Source organism: Brassica napus, chromosome C3 (assembly GCF_020379485.1).
Source record: "Brassica napus cultivar Da-Ae chromosome C3, Da-Ae, whole genome shotgun sequence".
Classification (NCBI taxonomy): domain Eukaryota; kingdom Viridiplantae; phylum Streptophyta; class Magnoliopsida; order Brassicales; family Brassicaceae; genus Brassica; species Brassica napus.
This window is the reverse complement of record NC_063446.1, coordinates 6,539,097-6,558,838: the sequence shown is the minus strand read 5'-3', so window position 1 is coordinate 6,558,838 and position 19,742 is coordinate 6,539,097. Positions and strand designations below refer to the sequence as shown.

At 40.8% G+C, this 19,742-nt stretch overlaps 4 protein-coding genes across 5 annotated transcripts; 2 read left to right on the top strand and 2 right to left on the bottom strand.

Moving 5' to 3' along the window:
- Positions 1-5,630: 5,630 nt before the first annotated feature.
- On the bottom strand, positions 5,631-6,455 carry LOC106426081 (temperature-induced lipocalin-1). The gene is made up of 2 exons (XM_013866795.3): positions 6,007-6,455; positions 5,631-5,925 (listed from the first exon to the last, which is right to left on the bottom strand). Exons 1-2 carry the CDS (start codon positions 6,382-6,384, stop codon positions 5,740-5,742), a joined length of 564 nt encoding a protein of 187 aa, XP_013722249.2. The 5' UTR covers positions 6,385-6,455; the 3' UTR covers positions 5,631-5,739.
- Positions 6,456-7,710: 1,255 nt separating this feature from the next.
- Positions 7,711-9,242, top strand: LOC106387177. The gene is made up of 6 exons (XM_013826992.3): positions 7,711-8,124; positions 8,199-8,252; positions 8,337-8,417; positions 8,501-8,570; positions 8,715-8,803; positions 8,912-9,242. Exons 1-6 carry the CDS (start codon positions 7,960-7,962, stop codon positions 9,044-9,046), a joined length of 594 nt encoding a protein of 197 aa, XP_013682446.2. The 5' UTR covers positions 7,711-7,959; the 3' UTR covers positions 9,047-9,242.
- Positions 9,243-10,205: 963 nt separating this feature from the next.
- On the top strand, positions 10,206-15,362 carry LOC106387174 (phototropin-2). Of its 2 annotated transcripts, none has more exons than XM_048752240.1 (22): positions 10,206-11,038; positions 11,124-11,306; positions 11,394-11,485; positions 11,571-11,775; positions 11,902-12,124; positions 12,218-12,288; positions 12,363-12,469; positions 12,560-12,609; positions 12,700-12,804; positions 12,884-12,943; positions 13,022-13,111; positions 13,189-13,265; positions 13,352-13,436; positions 13,516-13,596; positions 13,678-13,781; positions 13,914-13,963; positions 14,091-14,197; positions 14,288-14,419; positions 14,540-14,591; positions 14,692-14,804; positions 14,875-15,015; positions 15,089-15,362. In XM_048752240.1, exons 1-22 carry the CDS (start codon positions 10,560-10,562, stop codon positions 15,131-15,133), a joined length of 2,652 nt encoding a protein of 883 aa, XP_048608197.1. In that variant the 5' UTR covers positions 10,206-10,559; the 3' UTR covers positions 15,134-15,362. The 2 variants fall into 2 exon arrangements, with proteins under 2 accessions (XP_048608197.1, XP_048608196.1); XM_048752239.1 differs by having other exon boundaries at positions 10,208-11,038; positions 15,100-15,362.
- On the bottom strand, positions 15,342-18,335 carry LOC106387175 (probably inactive leucine-rich repeat receptor-like protein kinase At5g58150). The gene has a single exon (XM_013826991.3). The coding sequence runs from the start codon at positions 17,842-17,844 to the stop codon at positions 15,529-15,531; it is 2,316 nt and encodes a 771-aa protein (XP_013682445.2). The 5' UTR covers positions 17,845-18,335; the 3' UTR covers positions 15,342-15,528.
- Between the last annotated feature and the right edge of the window lie 1,407 nt (positions 18,336-19,742).

The window sequence follows — 19,742 nt, the reverse complement described above, 5'->3', positions numbered from 1 at the left end:
GCTGGGTTTTTTCACTCGAACTGGGACAACATAGGCGGGGAAATTGTCAAGGAAATCCAGGAGTTCTTCATCACTGATAGACTGCCGGCAAAAATTAACGACACTCATATCCGTCTCATACCGAAAGTTTAGAGCCCACAAACGGTAGCAGAGTACTGGCCCATCGCACTTTGTAATGTGTATTACAAGATAATCTCGAAGATTATGACGAACCGTCTCCAGCCCCTTCTATCCGGGATCATTTCCGAGAACTAGTCTGCTTTCGTCCCGGGACGAGCCATCTCAGACAATGTCTTGATCACACATGAAGTCCTCCATTATCTCAAGACTTCGGACGCGGAAAAGAGATGTTCTATGGCGGTAAAAACCGACATGAGCAAAGCCTATGATAGGTTAGAATGGGAGTTTATCCAGTGTGTGCTGCACCGGTTGGGGTTTCACCCGAAATGGATTGCTCTATTGATGCAATGTATATCCACTGTTACGTACTCTTTCCTCATCAACGGCTCGCCTAGAGGAAAAGTCACACCGAGTAGGGGAATCCGTCAAGGAGACCCACTCTCACCATACATTTTTATACTGTGTAGTGAGGTTCTCTCGGGTCTATGTAACAGAGCGCAAGCGGAGGGTTCTCTCAAGGGAATTTGTGTAGCTCGGGGGAGTCCTCGACTAAACCACCTACTCTTTGCCGATGATACTATGTTCTTCACACGAGCAAGTAAAAAAAGCAGTGAAGCTCTTCAGAAAATCTTAACTCAATATGAGGAAGCCTCTGGTCAGTCAATCAACACCGAAAAGTCCACCATTACCTTCTCGAAAAGAACTCCGCTATCGCTGAAAACTACAGTCAGGGACACTCTCTCGATCCAAAAAGAAGGAGGTACGAGCAAGTACTTGGGACTCCCCGAACTCTTTGGCAGGAGAAAACGAGACTTGTTCTCTTCCATTGTCGATAGGATAAAACAGAAAGCGACCGGATGGTCCAACAGATTCCTCTCCACAGCGGGAAAGATGACGATGCTCAGAAGTGTGCTTTCCCCAATCCCGTCATTTGCCATGACTTGCTTTCAACTCCCAGTTTCTCTTTGCAAGAGCATCCAATCTGCATTGACTCGATTTTGGTGGGATAACAGTAGCGGCAGTAATAAAATAGCTTGGATAGCCTGGTCGAGATTTATTCTCCCCAAAGAGGAAGGTGGTTTAGATTTCAGAGACATCCAGAGCATCAATGATGCTTACTTAGCTAAACTCAGCTGGAGACTCTTTTGAAATCCCGACTGCTTTCTTGGAAGGATCCTGTTTGGGAAATATTGTCCCTCGGGAGATTTTCTCTCGGTCTCTATTGGTAGCTCGTGCTCTCATGGATGGCGTGGTATTATGAGTGGAAGAGATATTATAGTTGAGAACTCTGGATGGGCAATTGGGGACGGAGAAAGCCTCAACGTTTGGGATTCTGCTTGGCTGAGCCTCTCCCAAAAAGAAAGTCCTATGGGTTATGCTCCCGAGGCTCTCGTTGAGCTTAAGGTATCTGATCTCTTTCTAGCAGAGAAAAATGAGTGGGACCTTGCGAAGATCCGCCAATTTCTCCCCTTTGAGGAAAACAAAATCAGACTTCTGAAACCAAGCTTGAGTGGAGCTCCGGATAAACTTATGTGGTTGAAGTCTGCAACAGGAGAATTTACGACAAAGACAGGTTACTCTGCTGCTCTACCACTACACTTGGATCAAGCACTTCTGCCCCAAGGAAATCCATGCTTTAATTGGAAGAAAAACGTCTGGAAACTTCACACTGCACCGAAAGTAAAACTCTTCGTGTGGAAAACCCTTCATGGAGCCCTGCCGGTTGGTGAGCAATTGGTAGCAAGACAGATTAAAGTCGACGGAAAGTGTAAATTATGTGGTCTCCCCGAATCTATTGATCATCTGTTCTTGCACTGCAACTTTGCTAAACATGTCTGGAAATCAGCACCAGTGTGGCCGAGCATTGACTACAGCGGAACAATAGAATTGCGGAGTGAATGGAACAACCTATGCTCTCGACAAAACCTTCCTCCTACGGGCCTCTCAATGGGAGCACTAGCACCCTGGATTCTCTGGCAAATTTGGAAAGCAAGAAATAGCTTGGTCTTCAAGGATAAAGGTTTCATGGTGACTGAGGTCATGTCAATGGCTATAGCAGCAGCCAGGGAGTGGAACTCCAGTCAAGGGCTAGCCCCTGTACCGCGACGTAGTCAACCTGTTAGAGTAATTCCGCAGGATAATTGTGTACTGGTACGATCGGATGCGGCTTGGAATGAAACTAACAAAATTGCAGGGCTTGGCTGGACTATTAAGACACAAAACAGAGTATCCTCTTTCTCCTCGCCGATGCGTTTTGTAGGCTCTCCGCTTATAGCTGAAGGACTGGCGTTACGAGAAGCCGTGGAGAAATGTAGAGACCTTGGTCTCACAAAGATTCGCTGCGAGTCTGATTGCGCACAACTCATCAAGGCTTTAACCTTTGACCACCCGCTGGCCGAACTCTACGGCATTGTAGCTGATATTGAAGCCGTTGCTTTATCTTTTGATTTTGTTTCCTTTACCTGGATCTCTCGCGAGAGAAACAGAGATGCAGACTCTTTGGCTAAGCAGGTTTTGTCTGCTGAGCTAGCCTTAATGGCTTCACCAAACAATGTTTAGAGCATTGAATGAATGAAAGTATGTGTTTCAAAAAAAAAAAAAGTACCCATTTGAAAATGTTCTTACTTCATTAATTAAACTTCCTATTTTTTTGCTTGTCTTTTTCAGTTGCATTTATGAAATATCATAAAACGAATAAAACTGCCTAATTTATTACTTGTCTTTTCAGTTACATTAATGAAATATGCTTAAATGAATTTAAACTTCCTATTTTATTGTTTGTCTTTTTCAGTTACCTTAAACCTTAATGAAATATCCTTAAATAAATTTGGACATAATGTCATTTAATCAACAAAAAAACTCATGAATTATCCTTACGTGCATAATTTTAATAATGGAGATTTTAAAAAATGTGCATCATTAAAATGTTACCTAAAACATACAGCACTAATATATAACATGCATCAATAAAACTAGAATTTGACTCACACAATTGTACGGATATTATTTTCAGTTGATTAAATTAAAAAATATTTATTTATTCAAAAAATATTTAAGAATGACTATGTTTTTAAAAATTATATGGTATTATTTGCTCATAACTCATTTGTCATTTGCTAAATTGTTAGAAATAAATTTTTAGCATAATATAACTCAGTTGTCATTTGCTAAATTTATGGTTTTTATTTATATTTTTTATTATTTAATTATAATTTTTTTTTATATTTGAAAGAGAAATGAATTTTCTTTCAAACATTATTTTTGTAAATGTATTTTTTAAAAAATAATCAATTTAAATTGTTATTATCATTGAATATAATTATTTTTGACATAATTTGAGTTTTCGTTTACATCAAAACTTATCATATTTTAGGATAATTTTAATTTAAAATGTAATTTTCATATTTTTCAAACAAATTCTAAAAATATTTTTAATATTTTGTTATAATTTTTTTAAAAATATTGAGTTGCATTTCAAATAAAAAGGTAAAGATATTAAAAATATTCTAATTAAAATATATAAAATTTAATATAGTTTTAAGGAAATGGTCAAAATAAAAAAAAATACACATAAAAAAATTATGATTTTTGTTAACTGGGCGGATCATTATTTATATGATATCGCAAACGAAAGAAAATTTTATGTTTTTACAATTATCTAATTAACTATGTATACTCATTTTTTTTATATTTTTTTATATGATATCACACATTCGTAAAAAAATAGATAGTTTAGGATGCAAAAAAAAAAATATTTACTTAATGAATATAATATGAATGAATTTTACAAATACATTATTTAATAAAATAAATAATTAAAAACTGAAAATTCATATCCGCGCTGGCGCGCGGATCAGGATCAAGTGTTAAATTAAAATGGGTTGACCATCTATTTTTCCCTGGAAGTATCATATATCACTACATACACAGACTTTTGACCACTTTCTATTTCCCCACAAAATGAAAGTTCGAATCTTATATCCCTCTATTACAAAGATTGAATTCTTTTTCCCCATATCTTCGAACTCAGACTTCACCCTTTAACAACACTCCCACGGGACAAGCTGTCACCAATTGAGCTGCACGGCTGTGAGCCTGGTATCCTAGTGAGTGGGACGGATTGTCACAGATTCATGGACGATCACTACCCTCTTCATAGTGCCTTTTCTCTGCTCGATCAGGTCTCTCATTCATTATGTTCAAAAGTCACTCCTTGTGTAATTTGGTTGTACTCAGGACAGGAGGAAATTATTTACTTCTCAGGTTATAGATGAGTACCAGAAGAGTTTTGGTGAGACATGGAAGTCTACTAGCCTTGGCCATACTTGGGCGATGCTCTTACCAAATTCCAGGTTTGTAACTCTATTCTCTCATGTGGAACTTGTTGTAAAAACACTGTTGGTATTAGCTCTATTGATTAGATATAAGAAATAATCCAACTTTACAGTCTTCTCAGTTGATATTGTGTGGGTTTCGTTGAGTGATATTCGGTCTCTAAAGTTCTTCTGTTCTTGCCCTGTATTTGTGATCTTCAGGACCCAGCAGAGGCTGATAAGCTGTTGAAAATCCAGAGGGAGTTGGATGAGACCAAGATTATCCTTGTAAGTGCACTTCTCTCTTTGCCTAAGCTTCTCTAAACATGCCGACAGACAGAGTGGTCTATTATGCATAAATAAATGCTGTCCCTAAATAGTTATGATGTTCTGTCAATGAGCTTCGTTTCTTCTGCAACTTCAAAACAAGAAAGTCCTGCAGATACCATAGTTGTTTTGCCGTCTCTCCAAACCTCTGAATATTTGTTATTTGTTACAGCATAAAACTATTGATAGCGTTCTAGCCCGTGGTGAGAAGCTAGACAGCCTAGTGGAGAAGAGCTCAGATCTGAGCATGGCATCGCAGGTAACATTCTAACAATATTTCCATACTAGCTTTTCTTTTCCCTGCTTAACTTTCTCACTGTCTCGGTCCCTAGCCTTAGTTGGTTAACTCGGTAGAAACGAAAGGATCATATGAGCGATGAGCTTGAAAGCTTTGTAGATATAAGTAGAGGAACTTTTGCATGCTGGAAACTATTGCATATCACTTGTTGGGTTTATAGGAGATATATAGAGGAGGTATGTGGACTCTGAGACGAGAAAAACTGATTTTGGTTTTTTGGATGAAACAGATGTTCTACAAGAAATCGAAGAAAATGAATTCATGCTGTACTATTCTGTGAGCTGCAACTCTGGGTGTCCCGGGTATATATATAGTCATCCAAACTTTTGCTTGGAGAGAGATTGTTTTTCTTTTATATCTACTGATTCCGCGTCTCTAGTTTGCATAACGCTTTGGAATTCTATAAGACTCGAGTCGTGTGATGTGTCATCGAATTACAAAATGTCAATTTCAAACCGTCTTTGCCATATTATATGATTTCTTTTGTTTAAGTTCTCTTATGGTAAATATTTATTACACATTCTTTTCTGGACTCCGTTACTCTGTTACGCAAATAGATTTAGATGTTTAAAAACCAACAAAAGTAGGACGTTCATTACTGGAGTAAACAAAAGGGGTAGTATATTACATAGACAGAGCAAGTACAAGGAGGTGAAACAAGTCTTTTAATGTGTCAGGTAACTATTTGCCGAAGATAGATTTGATCCACCAAATACCCTTGGTGTCGTCAGGAGCAGCGTCGGACTCGGGTGGTGTGTCACTCTGAGCTGTCTTGCGAAGCTTGCTAACATCATACCCTTGCTCCACCGCCTTCTCCACCAGCTGCTTGTATGTCTCTTCCTCCACGTGCGCCGTCCTGCTCAGGATCTACACAGCCCACATATAAGTCAATATCAATCCTTGTTAGCTTTTTTTTTTTATTATTCATCATAAAACAAAGAAACCTACCCAGAGATAACTCCTTGAAGGCTGGCCAATGACGGCATGCTGGTACTCAGGATCGATATACAGCACCCAGTAGTCGCCGGTAACGGGAATGATAGGGAGGAAAGGAGGGACGTAGAACCTGACTTTGAACTTGGCCTCGTCGCTCTTAGGATCGGTTTTGAAAGCTGAGCCTTGGATGAAACCTCTCTTGCCTCCGTCCCACGTCTCGTTCAAGACTTTCACGGTCCCGTCGGGGTTAAGGGTGTAGGTGGCGCGAGTGTCTGCACCGTTCTTGGGTTGGAACCTGGAAGGGAAAGAAGCAACCTCGTACCAACGGCCCATGTACCTCTCCAAGTCTAGACCTTTCACCACTTCCATCTCTTTCTTCTCGGTCGTCATCTTCTCTTCTCTTTTCCTTCTTCTCTAAGATTCAAGATATTTTATTTCCTCTGAGGTAATGGGATAAGAAAGATGGGTTCTATTTAACGAAGGAGATTTCCGTGGGAGGAGAGGCTGACACGTGGGAAGCGTGTAGGGCAGATGGTTCTAGCGGCATCTATGAGTTACAATGCGAAAGTTAAACACAAATGTCTCTTTTTCTTTTCGTTGTTCGGTGGGGTAGAATACAAAATACAATGGGCGAGAACGTGACACAAAAATGGTATTTAACTGAAGAAAAATAGATGCAACCGGTAGAGGGGGCCATGGACTAAGGCGGTAGAAAAGAATCAAGACCAAATCTAGTAGCCACTGACACCATTCCGTTACTCTCATCCTGCACCAAAACGTAATCTTAAAGTCAGAAGGATAAAGACATGTTTGAACGAAACGTAAGATTATAGAATGTATTTTATCCCCTTTTTCTTCAGAAAGGTTATGTAACATATGCTTAAGAATGAAATACTATTGTTAGTTTGTTACTAAGCATATTTATTTCATCCTACCAGTAACATTGCCTGATTTTTTTTCCAATCTAGTTTTTATTTATGCTAAAAAGTGGTCGTCACACTAATTGTATTTGATGTAGAAAGTTTGACCAAAAATCAAACTACTAGGAATGAACAAAACATCCATGAAATTTGATTCAATTAATTATATGTTTTAAGTCCGAAAAATCAGAATATCCAAATCACTGAATGTCATCCATTATCCATGTTCGAAAATGCGGTCTAGGCGTCAGGATTCTCGGCGTGGAAGTGCTAGGCGACTCTTCGCCATGGTGTTTACGGTCAGTTCGGTTGATAAATTGGAGCTACAAAAAAGCCACTTTTTGTTCAGTTTTATGTTAAAACATGTTTGTATTTGTTAGATCTATTAAGTTTTAACTAGATTAAGTGAAAAATGATGGAAAAGAATGAAAGATCTGAAAAAATAATAGAAGCCACCATTTTTATAATCAGAAAATCCCAGATTTAGATGGAAGAAAACGAAACTGAATTGACCATTTTAACCTTCATTAAGAAAAAAAACAAAAAAAAAAAAAAAACTGAGAGAAAATGCCTGGAACTTGGGTTAATTGGTACATAAGGTAGTAACTACCATCTGTCCCACTGTGTTCTCTTGTATCATCTATCCTTCGTTATTAATCCCCGATTACTTCCCGATTAATCTTCGATTTTCTATCTAACTCGTTAGGCGTATGCCGACCGTCCGACTCAAGCCTAACGCGATTCCGAACGTGGTCCGTTACAAACAGCTGCAAGTGGAACTCAAGGCACTCAAGGATGGACTTTCTTCATTATTGTTACCTTCCCGGAAGCTCTATGTTCAGCAAGCATAGTTTGTTGAAAAGATAACAATGGACAATAATAATAACAGAAGATTGAAAGAAGCTTCTTGTGTTGGGTCACGAGTGGGCCTGGCGAGAACAGTACTATCTTCAACTAATCTCGAAATAATAGAAAACTTAGATCATCTGAGAAGTTCCCGAGACATCGGAGAGAAGGGGAGAGAGAGAGAAGAGGAAGCGAAAGAATGGAGCGAGAGGGGGAGGAGGAGAAGAAGAAAGAGGGATCGTACAGGTATTGGGTGAGAGAAGCCACATCAGACGCAGCTCCTCCTCCTCCTCTTCCTCAGAAGCTCACTAACAACGACGTCGTCGCTCCCAATGCTCCTGCTCTCGGCTCGCTCTGGAACCAGGTTTTGCTGTATTCCTTTTCATCTCTCAACTTCCTTCTATACCATTCTTTACATCTCTTCTCTTGTTTCCTCAGGCGGGCACTTGGGAGGAGAAAAATCTCACTAAATGGGCCACTGATAGATTAAAGGTTTCTACTTTCAGTGTTCTTTTGTGCTTTCTATGGCGAAAGTATTAATCTTTGGTAACTTTGAAATCGAATCGTTGCTCGCAGGAGCTGCTGCGATCAGTGGGTTCTTTGCAGTTTTCTTCTGGAAAAGCTGAGATTGTTGATGTTAACAGATGTGTTGGAGATGTGAGTTTTCTCATCTTTGTATTTATTCTCTATGTTTGTTATGGAACTGATGATGATGATGATGATCCATTCTTCCTCGCTAGGCTTTCTTGGTGACAGTTCGGAACAAGAAAAGAGTTGGCTATACTTACGAGCTTTCCCTCAAAGTCCAAGGTAACACTCTCCACTCATTCACTATTGTATGTGGATAGTCTTTCGATTAAGATGTACTGCATTTTGAGTTTTGTAGTTCCTACAGTTTGTCTTTACTCATGTGAACTACATCTTGTTTGCATGCATGATTGGTGATTTACTCAGGAGAGTGGTCATTTGAAGAGGAAACGAAGAAGGTGAAGGGGAGTCTCGACGTTCCTGAGTTCTCATTTGGCGAGCTTGATGATCTTGAGGTAACGCCATCTATGCGTAGAGACTTTGATATGATTAGGGAAGGATGGTTAGGATGGGTTAGGATGATTGGATGGTGATACATGTATGCACTTTGTGCATTGGAGCAGGTGGATGTGAAGGTTAGCGATGACAAAGAGCTTTCCCAGCAACTGAAGCAGCGGATTAGGCTGGATTTGAAGCAGTTCCTGGAGCCTATACGCCTGAAACTCGGCCAGTTCGAGCAGGAACTCAAAGATCGATAGTGGTTGGTTGTTCTCATTGTCTTCTTCTTCTTTCCATTTCATAACAGCCATTTTCAGTTAGGGTCGAGAACGTGGCCAGACATATAGTATTACATCTTACCAGTTCTTCTTTTGTATTCATGCTACATCTGTTTACCAACACGTCTCCTTTGATTGTTAGCTCAATTCATCGATCAACATTTAGTATTTTACCTAATGGGAATGGTTTCTATAGTGTATGTCAATAACTTTAAAAAATAGAGTATCAAAGCACAGAAACAACAGAGGAATACATAATTTGAGTACCAAATCTTTGAAAGAGTTGAGTAATACTGAATGAAGCTTTCTTGTAGCTGACCAGCTGAGCCATGAAGAACCTCCTGCTTCCAACAGAGCTTTCGCTGCCTTTTCTTTGTTCACGTCATGAATGATCCCACATCATCATTCAAAACTAAGCTTTCTTTTTCTGCATTCAAATCCTCTGCTACATTCTCATCCTTTTCCATGTTCATATTGTCAATCTCACTATCTCCCTCGGAAACACCACGCAAGTTGCCAGAAACTAGATACGCTACTGCTGTTCCCATTAGACCATAAGTGCTTCAGTTTCTTTGTTTCCCCCTTAACCTGTACATCTTCAATAACAAAGCCCGTTATTGAAGGCTTTAATGGGGGGCTTTAAGCGGGCAAAGATGAGGCCAGTAATATCCTGATGAGGTTTCTTGTTGGGTGGGTGGGGGGTCCCATTTATTAATTCAGCATTATTTTGAAACAGACAAGACAATGAATTGACGAAAGACAATGAATTGACGAAAGACAAATCCTTGTTTCGTCGTCTGCGAAAGGATCTCTCGGAGAGAAAGATACAGTCGTTTACTTAAACGTGTTCATTTTTCCTTCTAGTCAGATGGCGCGTGGGCTACTACAACACTCGTGAGTTTACTTACTGGGTTCTAACTTTTTTTCACTTTCTGCTATGTCGGACTTCTTGTTTATCAAACAGTTACTGTAATGAAAAATAGATGTAATAAAACTTGTGATGTTAGAAGAAAAAATGCAAGGAAGAGGAAATGATGAACATGAGTGCACGTATTAGAGCAAACAGAGTGTGTGGTCCTTTTTTATGAGAGATGGGTCCATGTGAGTTTTGTATAAAGATAGCGATATCTATCCTCCCAGGCTTCCGCATTATCGCTCATTTGCAGCCTCAGAAACATGATTGTTTGAAAAAAACATACCATAGGTTAGGTTCAGACTTTCAGTGCAGTTGTGAGTTTCTTTGTCCCTTTTAAAGCAATTTACTATGTATCCATGAGCTGCAGCTCATAAAGCTACACGTCTAGTAATTCTTTTTTTGTTTATTTTTATTACCAACTTCATCTTTCTTTAACGTGTTTCTTGATCACTTTAACGGCTTTTATTGGCTGTTCCTGGAACCTGCAGGTGTGATTGCCCCCATCCATCTATCTAACTCTTTGTTAAAACTTGTCTGGTTTTGAATTTCCCAACCAATTCATTACTCTAAAGAAACGGTATGGAGAGGCCAAGAGCCCCTCCTTCTTCCTTGACCGATTTGGAGCCGTTAAGTGAACGCAGATCCCTCGAGGTCTTCAACCCCTCGAGTGGATCTTCTTCTTCATCAAAGCCTCACGATGGCAACGGCAAAGGCAGCAAGTGGATGGAGTTTCAAGACTCTGCAAAGATAACTGAGAGAACCGCTGAGTGGGGATTATCAGCTGTTAAGCCGGAGTCAGGAGAAAATGGCATTACCTTCAAGCTGTCTACTGAAGCTGAACGAAGCAAGATGTCTAGGAGGTCATCCGAAGAATCAACGTCCTCTGACTCTGGAGCCTTCCCTAGAGTATCCCAGGAGCTCAAAACCGCTCTTTCCACCTTGCAGCAGACCTTTGTTGTCTCTGACGCCACGCAGCCGCACTGTCCCATAGTGTACGCCAGCAGTGGATTCTTCACTATGACTGGTTACACTTCCAAGGAGATTGTTGGAAGAAACTGGTACGACTCCCTTCTCATATCCTGTTTTTTAGATTCATCCATGATTGCTACTTAGCATAATGTTGTTTTTGAAACCCATGCTTAGCCGGTTTCTGCAAGGACCGGACACAGACCAGAAAGAGGTTGCCAAAATCAGAGATTGTGTCAAGAATGGAAAGAGTTACTGTGGAAGGCTCTTAAACTACAAAAAGGACGGAACTCCCTTCTGGAATCTTCTTACTATCACTCCTATCAAGGATGACCAAGGCAACACCATCAAGTTCATAGGGTACCTTCCTGTTTTTTTTTTCCTTATTTAAACGACTGTCTACTCTATCATTCATTTTCACACTTTTTTTCATTTGTTTGTTTGCAGGATGCAGGTTGAAGTAAGCAAATACACAGAAGGCGTGAACGATAAAGAATTGAGGCCTAATGGACTCTCTAAATCCCTTATCCGATATGATGGTTTCTGCTTCTCTACATCTTTCTATAGAATTAACACTTAGATATACAAAATGCTAACATGTCTTGTTCTTGATGTTGGTATCAGCTCGCCAGAAGGAGAAAGCTTTGGATTCCATGACAGAGGTCGTGCAAACAATAAGGCATCGCAAGTCTCAAGTGCGGGACTCCGTGAGCAATGATGTTTTGGTTAAGCCAGATAGTGCTACTACTACACCTGGTAGACAAGCTATACAATCAGACGAGGCTTCAATGTCAGCCAAAACACCTGGACGTGTTTCTACTCCAGCGAGGTGAGTCTTATTCAGCACCATATCCTTAAAGGCATGTCTCTTGCTCACAAAAGTGTAACCACTGACATGGATTAGTTAGTTAATTCTGATGCTGTACATTGTGGTCAATCCTCATGCAATGTGCAGGTCAAAGAGCAAATCACTTAGCTCGAATAAAAAGCATGAAGATGTTCCTAGTGTGGAGCCTGAAGAACTGATGTTAAGCACAGAAGTTATAGAGCCGAGAGACAGTTGGGACCGTTCAGAAAGAGAAAAGGATATACGCCAAGGGATTGATCTTGCCACCACTCTTGAGCGCATAGAGAAGAATTTCGTCATCAGTGATCCTCGTCTCCCTGATAATCCCATTGTATGTTTATGTTAATCTGCTACTATGTTTGGTGCAGACACATGTGGTAAGCATGTAGCCTTGAAATGATGATGAAAACTGATCTCTATGCAGATATTTGCATCAGACAGCTTTCTCGAACTGACAGAGTATACACGTGAGGAGATTTTGGGAAGGAACTGTCGGTATGTGAATATTCTTCTCGGATGTGTTTTTCTTATTGTTGTGATATGAATCTGTGCAAATTTGTTGGTCTCAGGTTTCTTCAGGGGCCAGAGACAGATCAGTCAACTGTCCAGAAGATAAGAGACGCAATTAGAGATCAAAGGGAGATAACTGTACAGTTGATTAACTACACTAAGAGCGGTAAGTTATCTGATAATGAAACATTTTTTTTTAAATTATCTTGCAAGTTTCCAATTTGGTATGCTCATCAAAACCTCTAAATCAATGCAGGAAAGAAGTTCTGGAACTTATTCCACTTGCAACCTATGCGTGATCAGAAGGTCGCCATGAGATTATTGTTATGTCTAGATTCAGTTCCTTGGAAGAAAACTGTAAAGTGTTTGCTGACTACATGATTTTTTCATCATTAGGGAGAGCTTCAATACTTCATAGGTGTGCAGCTTGATGGAAGTGATCATGTGGAACCTATCCGAAACCGTTTGTCTGAGAGAACAGAGATGCAGAGTTCTAAACTGGTACGTGGTTCATCCCTACTGCAACTTTTAAAAATGATCTTTTCCATCAAAGGAGGCTCTCACATTGGTCATAATCCAGGTGAAAGCTACAGCAACAAATGTAGATGAAGCTGTCAGAGAACTTCCAGATGCTAATATGGTAAGGTATACTAATTCATGATTACTTCACAAAAGATGTCAAACATATAAACTCAATGGATTTGTCAATGTGTTTTAGACGCCGGAAGACCTGTGGGCTGCACACTCAAAGCCTGTCTATCCCCTGCCTCACAAAAAGGAGAGTGCTTCCTGGAAAGCAATACAGAAGGCATGCATCAAAAACCACATTACTTTTGACTTTGTTTCTCAGTCATTGTGTTTTGATTGCAATATTCTCTTTTGTAGATCCAAGCGGGTGGAGAAACAGTGGGACTACATCATTTCAAGCCAGTAAAACCTTTGGGGTCTGGTGATACTGGCAGGTACCATCTCCATTGTATTCATTTAAACTTGAAATCAAAACTGTTCTTATACTTAAATGATTTTACAATTTTTATTGGTTGCAAAGTGTCCATTTGGTTGAACTTAAAGGCACAGGAGAGTTGTATGCCATGAAGGCAATGGAGAAAACTATGATGTTGAATCGTAACAAGGTATGTGATGGAGAATGAGTTCCAAAAAAATGAAATTTATATTATATCTCTCTCATTGACAAGGTGCAGTTTTATACAGGCTCACCGAGCACGCATTGAAAGGGAAATCATTTCCCTTCTGGATCATCCTTTTCTTCCCACTCTCTACGCTTCCTTTCAGGTATAGATGTTTTTTTTTTCTTTTGTTTGTATCAGTTCAGTTCTTGCGTCTCATTGCTAAAACGTTATGTTCCTTCTCCAGACATCTACGCATGTTTGTTTGATTACAGACTTCTGCCCTGGTGGAGAGTTGTTTGCATTGCTTGACAGACAACCCATGAAGTTTTTGTCGGAGGATTCAGCAAGGTACCCCTATCCATATGTTTATTACGTGTAACACAAGATACACTTGTCAGAAGCAAATATCAGTGCGGTATAATGACTAAATAGGGGCACTATGACCTCATGAGTTACTCTAATCAATTTCTTTCTCATCAGGTTCTATGCAGCAGAGGTCGTTATTGGCTTAGAATATCTTCACTGCTTAGGTAATAATCCTTGTCTCTGTTGACCTAAACATCTCTTGTTCATACATTTAGCCACACAGCTTGAATAGAGTCTCTTCCTTCTTCAATATTAATAGCAGCTTCGTCATATATATGGTCCATAAAACAGGAATAGTGTACCGAGACCTGAAGCCGGAAAACATACTGCTTAAGAAGGATGGACACATTGTATTAGCAGACTTTGATCTCTCATTCATGACGTCCTGCACACCCCAGGTTCAACTCCATTTTTCTTTTCTAATTCAGCCCCATTAGTATTGGTAATATAAAGAAATGTGATGATCAAGAGAATAATGGAGTGTGCAGCTTATTGTTCCACCTGCACCTAATAAACGAAGGAGATCATCGTCATCCAAGAGCCGGGCATTACCTACATTTGTTGCAGAACCAATCACCAAGTCAAACTCTTTCGTTGGGACTGAAGAATACATTGCTCCTGTACGGTGATGCACTTAATGTTTATCTCTTGAAATCTTCGTTTATAGCTAGGTTGTAACTGCATCTTCAGCATGTGTAAGATTTTGGGTATTCTGCTCATGGTTTATATATTTATTTCAGGAGATCATCACGGGTGCTGGTCATACGAGTGCTATAGATTGGTGGGCACTGGGTATATAACCTGTCACCATCTTACCTAATTATGATAACTTACCTCACAACCCCTTTTTATATGCTGATCTTCTTTTTGTATATATGTATGTTTGTTTTAGGTATCTTGTTGTATGAGATGCTTTATGGTCGTACACCTTTCAGGGGTAAGAATAGGCAGAAGACATTTGCCAACATCTTGCACAAAGATCTCACCTTCCCCAGCAGTATCCCTGTGAGCTTATCTATCTTGTAACAGCCTATGCGTCTTTAGAAAATTACTAACCATGTATTGTATTGTGCAGGTAAGTCTTGTAGGTAGACAGTTGATCAACATGTTACTAAATAGAGATCCAAGAAAACGGTTAGGTACCAAAGGTGGGGCAAATGAGATAAAGCAGCATGCTTTCTTCCGCGGGATCAATTGGCCTCTCATACGGGACATGGTAGGACTACCTAATATAGCTCTTATATATCAGCTCGTGTCACACACTTGTCTTTCTTGGCTAATGTATGTAGGGTGGTTGCAGGTCCCTCCACCATTGGATGCACCATTGCGTATAATAGAGAAAGATCCAAAAGCCAAAGATAGAAAGTGGGAAGATGATGGGGTGCTTGTTAATTCTATGGACATTGACATTGATCTCTTTTAAACACCCACTCTTCCTTTCTTCTGCCTTTGAATCTCATTTTACTGCAAAACTCTTCCTTCTCAATAAAACAAAGGCGTTGTATTCTCTAGTTGCTTACATGTATATAGTCCACTCAGACATAAATGACTCTTTCGTGTTCACACTAAAATCTTCAAATGATCAACAAAATAGAACATACATACTTTATGACCATGTTAGTATTGTCCAGTATGTTAAGAGAGTATCACACAATCTACCACTTCTAATCTCCAAATCATCAACATTATAATACAACCTTTATAACCAAGTTAGTATGTAATTGTGACGTTATGACGGTGAAATGTCTTTGAGCAGTCCAACTACCTGCTGCATCGTGGGTCGCTTCCATGATAGATCAGCCGTGCACAAGTAGCCTATCTTCACAGCTTCTGCAATCTGCTCCACCGGACCTGTCCCTTGCAGCGTCGGATCTATGGCTCTAGATCCTTCTCCTTGCCTCACCAACCCTCTCACCCAGTCCACCAAGTCCCATTCCGCCTTCTTCCCGCTCACAAGCTCAAGCAGAACAACTCCAAAGCTGTACGCATCTGATTCCAATGTAGGTGAGCCATGTTCCTCCAGCTCTGTTGGTGTGTAGCCGTCTAAATCACCGAGAAGTCCCTCGTTCAAGAGTTTGGCCAAACCAAATTCTGCTAGTTGAGGCTCCTGGCTAGAGTCTAAGAAGATTGTTCCAGCCTTCACTTCTCCGTGCACCACCGGAGGAATGCAGCCATGGTGGAGGAAAGCCAACGCCCTAGCTGTCCCCAATGCTATCTTATGCCGGAGTATCCATGATAATGAGTCATCCGTGTTGTGAAGTAAAGTATGCAAGTTAACATACTCTAGGTGCTCGTAGATCACTATTCTTTGCTCTGCAGCTATGCAGTACCCAGAGAGAGGGACAAGATTCGGGTGATTGATCCTGGCAAGGCGTTCGAAAGTAACCGAGGCTTCATGATCACTCAACGTGGCTCCACTTGAGACAACTTTCAAAGCTGCTCTGAACCCGCCGGGTAAGACTGCTTCATAAGTAGGACCAGACTTGCTTTCCCACAACAATGCGCCACTATCAAAGTTAAGAGTGGCAGCCTTGAGGTCTGCAAGCGTCATCTTCATCAAAGGCTTATCAATCATCACAACAGGGACATAAGTTGATGAATCCCCTTGGTCTAACAAGTTTGGTTCCGCTGCTTGCTTCGTCGCCCATGTTCTTGATTTTCTTCTACCTCTCATTGCCACAAGTATAACCAACAGAGCAACAAGCAAGAAGGCCATGGAGATAGCTAAAGTCAAACCAATCTTAAGCCCTGTCTTCTTCTTGCTCACGCTCTCCCCCTTTAAAACATTTGGCTTTGCAGCAAAGGGGCAGTTGTTTGTGGAGCCAATGAAGGATGTCTGAATCATCCCTTGTGAGAGGTTAGGGTCACAAAAGGTTAGATTGTTGAAAGAGAAGTTAAACCTCTCCATTACAGGGAGCTTCTCCAGAACCGTCCTTGGAATGTCTCCTTCTAGCTTGTTGAGCGAGAGATCAAGTACTTCAATGTTCTTGAGAGGTAACAAAGGTACATTCCCAGTGAGGTTATTATAGGAGAGATCAAGAACCTTGAGCTGACTCAGCTGAGTGATTCCACTCGGAATGGAACCTGCCAGATTGGTTCTTGATAGATTCAGATAATATAAACCTGAAAGCTTTAAGATTTGCGGGAACTCTTGTACTCTGAATCGATTTGACGCGAGGTTGAGGTGTCCCAGCTTCTGAGCTGAACTCAAACCGTTGAGAATATGCCCCACAAAACCATTCTCAGACAAGTCAAGATGAATTAAACCAGACAGGTTGTGTATAGGTCCGGCTATTAAATGCAATACATGCCCATCAAAGCGATTTTTACTGAGATCAACTGTCTCCATGTTTCCATGCAAGACTCCATTCACCGAGCCCTGTAACAGATTACGCGAAAGGTTCAGACTTTTCAGCTCCGGGAAGGCGGAACCGAACTCAGCAAGGAGAGACCCGGTGAGGCGATTCGACGAGAGGTCGATGGAGACTAAAGATCTGCAGTTGAGAAGTCCTGGAGGGACAACAGACTGAAAGCCGTTGTTGCTGAGGTCGAGAGTTGTGAGGCCGACGAGGGAGCTTATGGAAGCGGGGATTTCGCCGGAGAAGGTGTTGAAAGAGAGATCGAGGGTCTGGAGGGAGACGAAGTTGCCGATGTTGCTGGGGAGAGGGTCGGAGATAAGGTTGGAGGAGAGGTTGAGATGCTCGAGGGAGTCGAGACTCCAGAGGTCTGAGGGGAGAGAGGTGATTTTGTTGCGGCTGAGATCTAAAGACTGGAGCTTTATCATTTTTCCGATGGTGTTTTCGGGGATGGCACCGGATAGGTCCGACCCGGAAGCTGAGAAGTGGAGGACGTTCTGTTTTTGTCTGTCGCAGACTACTCCTGGCGAAGAACATAACGAAGAAAATGTGTAAGCTTTGGGTGAAGAACTCATTTGGTTGAAGAAGTTAGAGAGATGAGAGGCGTCAGTGTTGGGATCTTGGCTCTTGGCTTGCTTGACGAAGAGGGAGAGGAGAATGAGAGTTCTCCATATACACAAGCGGCCCATGTTTTTGGAGTTTGGAGAAAGGTGAGGATGATCTCAGATTCTCAGAGAGAAGACAGACTGTGTGAATGACATAATGGAATCACGAGGTAGAGAGATGTGATGGTTTGGATGGAATACATTGAGAATCCCTTTTCACGTGAACAGCTTCAAGAAACCAGAGGTTAATCAGAAAGAAGATAAGGGGTTGTAAAAGGTTTTTTGGGGGAGAATTGAGAGTGAGTTTGGCTGTATCCTCCTATAGAGAGGAGAGAGAGAGTCTTTGAAAGTCAAAAAAAAAGATTGGAGTTAGGTAAAGTTTTTTTCTTTTCTTCTTTTTGGCAGAGAGAGTAAATGGAATCTGTCTCAGAGTTTGAAATCCCAAAGTTGTCAAATGGATTTGGTTTGAGTGGGAGAGTGGGTGGTTGTGGTCTCTCATTTCTGCAGAGAGAGAGGATTTGGTGGGTTTCTTCTCTCTAGTGTTAAAAATATCACACCCTTTTTCAGTGGTTTCACACCTTTTTATTTTGACTCTTTCACGCCCCCTCCCCTTGGAATCATTCATCTCATTAGTCCCTAAACTAACGCCTAAACATGCGCCAAATAAGGAGAAAAAAAACAGAGAAAGTAGCCAAACTTACTATTTTAAGTAAAAACTTTATGCCAAAGCAGATCTCTCACAGTTAGTTAGTATCCGTCGTTTTTTGTTAGGGTTTGAAGTCTGGAAGCTCAGACTTCAGAGCTACACAGCCACTAGAGAATTTTGAAGCAAAGAAACAGTGCAAAGGTTGAAACAGAGCAGAGGGAGGACTTGAGTTTTGCTCTTTTGCTTAAGTGGGCTTCATAACGGGCCTAAATGAAAAGCCCATTAACATGAACTGGCCCCGATAGATCAATGCCGGTTTCGCCGTAGATGAGAGAACGCGCGTGGCGAATCCGGTGGAGAAATCGTTGGGTCCACGTACAAAAACGCGCCAACTGACCTTCTTCCTGGATAAAGCACACAACATCAAACACCATTTTAACAGATTCAAAAAGGAAACTTTCTTTCAGCTTCGAGTTCTTGAACCTAGACGAAACACACAAGGTTGTCTATTTACGAACGAGAATAAAGAGTTTTAGGGTTATGATAAAATGGCCTTGTTTCACAAGTTATTCTACTGCAAACCTCCAAATTTATCATTGGATGAGAGAACTTGGTCATAAAAATAAATTATGTTTAGGAGGAAGAAACGTGGATGGTTTGATTCTCTACTTTGGTGAAGATCCAGCTAAGTGCCCTTTTGAACAAGGTATGTATGTGTATACAAAAAAAAAACACATATAGGTAGCTTAATGTGAAACAAGATGTTTGAATCTAGCTAGTGGTTGAAAACTGCAGTGGGGTGTCGACTCTTCTAAACTTTGTAAGACTGTTCAATTGTGCGCATGAAGAAAACGGAAAACAACTTGAAGCGGAAGCTAAGAAGAAAGGCTGAAGAGGAGAAATCAAAAACAGGTGGATTAGATAAAGAAAGCATGAAGCCCTTGTCATTGGAGGAACAAGTTAAGAAGGAGACAAGACAACAAAAATAAGTGGATTATATCAAGAAATGAAGGAGCCACTGGAGGAAGGCACTGACTGCATGAAAATAAAAATTCTTCATATTTCTTAGATGGCAAAGTCTAGGACTGGATTGGACCAGTGAAGATGAGCATGGCCCATGGGGTTCCAGACAACAGGAGAAGTGGGAAGGGATGTTAAGGGCAGCAATATTTTCTATCTTCTTTTGACTTGTAATTTAACAGCAAAGCCAACTTGTAAAATAGGCAGGGGTATAAAATATTGTAATTAGAAAGCAATAGACACACAAAGACATCACACATGTCTGGTCAAATACCTTTTTTTTTGGGGGGGGGGGGGGGGGGGGGGTTGGGGCTTT